General features: G+C 42.6%; 1 protein-coding gene across 1 annotated transcript; it reads left to right on the forward strand.

Moving 5' to 3' along the window:
• Positions 1-1576: 1576 nt before the first annotated feature.
• LOC122648397 (histone H2B.3-like) lies at positions 1577-2292 on the forward strand. The gene has a single exon (XM_043841614.1). The coding sequence runs from the start codon at positions 1638-1640 to the stop codon at positions 2082-2084; it is 447 nt and encodes a 148-aa protein (XP_043697549.1). The 5' UTR covers positions 1577-1637; the 3' UTR covers positions 2085-2292.
• Positions 2293-3788: the final 1496 nt, after the last annotated feature.

Consider the following 3788-nt stretch of genomic DNA (forward strand, 5'->3'; position numbering starts at 1 on the left):
AAAGTTATACTCAACACTCCTCTTTGCAGAGACAGTAAGGACGGACAAAAGCAAAGAAGAAACACTAAAAAACGGGTACAGAAGAAGTGAAGTATACCCCTGCCAATACCCTTGTATTTATAGTATACGTAGAGGCAGGTTCTAAAAGTACTGTATGTATATAGGCATCCCTGTATACGTATAGGTACTTCAGGTGTCTCATTATGTATGTACAGGCCAGTACATACTCGTACTGGTGCTTGGGTGTCGTATTGATAGATGCATAGTATGTTAAAAATGAATGTATAAAATAAGATATTTATACATTACCCACACTAGGACTAGGACTAGGACTCGGACTCGGTTTGGTTTGGTACGCGTGATTTAAAAGCACCCTGAACCAACCCCCACCCAAGTGAGAGGACACACTTCTCTCTAAAGAACCCTATGTCCCTTAAGGACTCATGAATACTTATAAGCAAACTCACCTTCTTGAAACTAACCAATGTGGGACTAAACAACATTGGTTCTTTTACAAATGCAACTCAAAAAATGAAGGGAAAATGAAAACTCAAATTTGAATAAAAGTGGACAATGACAAAGACCTTTTAGACAAGTGATAAAGACCTTTTGAATCTTTAGAATAATGATATTGAATTTTTTAAAATCCAATCCAACAAGGCTTCAGGAATATCAGGCTTGCTATTGGGTTTATTGATGATAGAAAGCTCAAAGAAGTGGATGGGCTTTTTCATATTTGTGATCCTCGGCCCATTTCTTCTAGCCCTCTTCATCCATCGTTGGAGCAGGTCCACCACCACTTCAAAGGAAAATTATTTGCTCCATTTTCTACCCGGTCCAGTTCCCCAAGTCCCTCTAATAGGGGGTGGAGGAAAATTATCGTCTCCATTTATCTGTCCCTCAATCTCCTCCATTACATCTAATAGGAGGGGAGTGGATCCCACCCGGACAGTGTGTTCGAGTAGGGGTAGGGTGGTTATTTCTACCGCCTATGAGATGTAATAGAGGAAATGGAGGGGCAAATAAATGGAGACAATAAAGATCCGGAGATGGACCCCACCCGAGCAGTGTGTTTGGGCGGGGATAGGATGGTCATTTCTGCTCTTATTAGTGGGACTTGGGGAAATGGAGCGGACAGGAAAATGGAGTAGATAATGATCCGCTCTCAACTGAACCCGGTTAGGGTCTCCCAGAGTCCAGACCCAGTTATTTGATAACACCACGCGCACGCTAGCGTAAGCCACTTCTCAATGAACCGGGAAAGATTGACAAAGCGAGAGGTCAGAATGTCAGATCGAGATTCGATTTTTATTTTTCAAGTTTTTTTTTATAATTTTTCAAGTTCGTACTTCGTAGTAGAAAAGTTCACTTCCCGCAAATCCAATAATCCCGCTAAAAAAATTGAAAACTATCCCATCCGTTCGTTTATATTTCCTCATATCGACCGTTCACACACCATCGATCCGTGACAATGGAACTTGTCCAATAAGAAGTCAGAACATAACGCCTATACATACAGCCAATCTTCGTCGGTTGAATCGAAACCCATCTTAGACGGCAGTTTCTTCCTAGTTCCTCGTTTACAGTCTCCATTTTCATATCTCCTTTCGTCTGAAGTCGCGTTTTCTAGGGTTCTAATGGCGCCAAAGGCAGAGAAGAAGCCGGCGGAGAAGAAGCCTGCCTCTACGGCTGCAGAGGAGAAGAAAGCTGAGAAGGCTCCGGTTGGCGAGAAGAAGCCCAAGGCCGAGAAAAAGCTTCCCAAGGAAGCTGCTTCTTCTGACAAGAAAAAGAAGAGATCGAAGAAGAGCGTTGAGACCTACAAGATTTACATCTTTAAGGTCTTGAAGCAGGTTCATCCCGATATTGGTATCTCCAGCAAGGCCATGGGAATCATGAACAGCTTCATCAACGATATCTTCGAGAAGCTTGCTCAGGAATCCTCAAGGCTTGCAAGGTACAACAAGAAACCAACTATCACGTCCAGAGAAATTCAGACTGCTGTTCGATTGGTGTTGCCAGGAGAGCTTGCTAAGCATGCCGTTTCTGAAGGGACTAAGGCTGTCACTAAGTTCACAAGTTCTTAGGGTTTCATAGGTTGTAGTCATCGTTTTTAGGGTTTCATCTGGCCCTCTTTTGCTTAAATTGGGCTCTTTTCTTTGTACGTTCCTTTTACATAGTTTCCGATGTACTGCTGCAGTTAGGGTTCCTTGGTTGTAAAGATTAGGTTTTCCATTTTATTTTGTGATGTATTTCTCTAGCTTTCTCCATCAATGAATCGTCATTTTCTTTGTCAAATTTATGTGTTAAAGCTCATTCGAGTTTGCTGCGTTGTTAAGCGAATTTTAATGATATTAGTCAGGGTCGATAGCATTTCGTGATGGCTGCTTGCTTTGCTGCAGGGGTCGCCGAACACTCTCGTCTTGTCTTGGTTTAGAGTGTGCATGTTACATTATTGGCGGGATGATGAGTGCTACGGTCGGCAGTAGTCAGTACTTTGCAGTTTAAACCATCTAAAAGCTAAATTTAATGGCTTTAAACCTATATTGCAACTCAATTCGTTCTGTCTTTCGACAACTCCTTGGAGCGATGCCCTTTGGTTCCGAAAATTTTAAGTCTACCGTTGCTTTGGCCTCAAGGGTGCTGTTAAGGCATCCTTATGTGTTTCGTGTTTCGGCTGATTCCCACATTGAGGACTGGCGCCCTTTAGGTAATTTAGAGTAGGACAGACATGAACACAAAAACGCAAGAAAGACTGTTATCGCCAGGTGGTCTGAAACGGTCCCCGTGCGAGGGCTTCGCGCCCTTTAGGTAAATCTCGAGTACGTCAGACTTGGAACACAACAGAGCAAGAAAAGATAGGGTCATCCGTTGTCTGTGGTTTCTGCCTTAGCAGGTACCTCACCTTAGATTTCGGATTGCAGGTGAATATTTGAGCTTGCTGCAAGCCAATACTCTGTCCTGGATGATGAACAAATTGAGAAAGTTGACGACTCCGCCTTCTGGTGCCATGTGTATAGGTTCAAGTTTTTTGCTTTTGTGATCTGGCCAGTTCTGCTGGATAGAGTTGAAGAGCAACCCAATGGCTGCATCATTACGTTTTTGTGCTGCAAGGTATTCTCTCCATTTGCTGTTTCTTCCTATAAATTTACTGTTCTTCTTTCGATATGCTATGTAGTTTCCAAGGGCAAGAGATATAAGTTTACAGTTTGGATTTTATCCCTTCTAATTCGTCTGGTGGTTGGTTACTGCTTGAGGGTTCTCCTATTGTGGTTGTACAGAATGGGAAGTTTGATTGTACGAACTTTTATGATTTTCTGCTATGTAAATATTGCAACTAAATTCACCCAAAAAAAAAATATTGCAACTAATCCAGCTAGATTGTTTAGACTTATATATGAATATTGATGAGTTGGGAGTAACTTTTGTCTTTTTTGGTGGGGGGGGGGGGGGTGGTAAAGATAGCTCTATTCATTACGTGTAGGGCACGTGGGAGATGAGTTACAAAGGTCCATCAACCACGGAGTGGAAACAGGCCATATTGTCTTACACGAAATTGACAAGGCCTTCCGGGCTAGGGAGTTTGCAACTATGTTGGACTCTCTAGGAATAAAAAAGAAGTTACAATCTAGGAAATATCCTGCAAGGTGGACAACATCTTCAATAATACTTTGGGCTCCAATTGGCACTGCTCTGGAGGGGTTTTGTATGTATGTGATCAGCTCTTGGCAGTCGGATTCGACTATGAGGTGATCAATACAGTTTGCTATTGCCTCGAGCATACCCCTGTG

This window comes from Telopea speciosissima, unplaced genomic scaffold (assembly GCF_018873765.1).
Source record: "Telopea speciosissima isolate NSW1024214 ecotype Mountain lineage unplaced genomic scaffold, Tspe_v1 Tspe_v1.0962, whole genome shotgun sequence".
NCBI lineage: Eukaryota > Viridiplantae > Streptophyta > Magnoliopsida > Proteales > Proteaceae > Telopea > Telopea speciosissima.

What these genes read in the sequence shown, in the direction of transcription:
- LOC122648397 (XM_043841614.1), top strand. Translation starts at nt 1,638, where the DNA reads ATGGCGCCAAAGGCAGAGAAGAAGCCGGCGGAGAAGAAGCCTGCCTCT.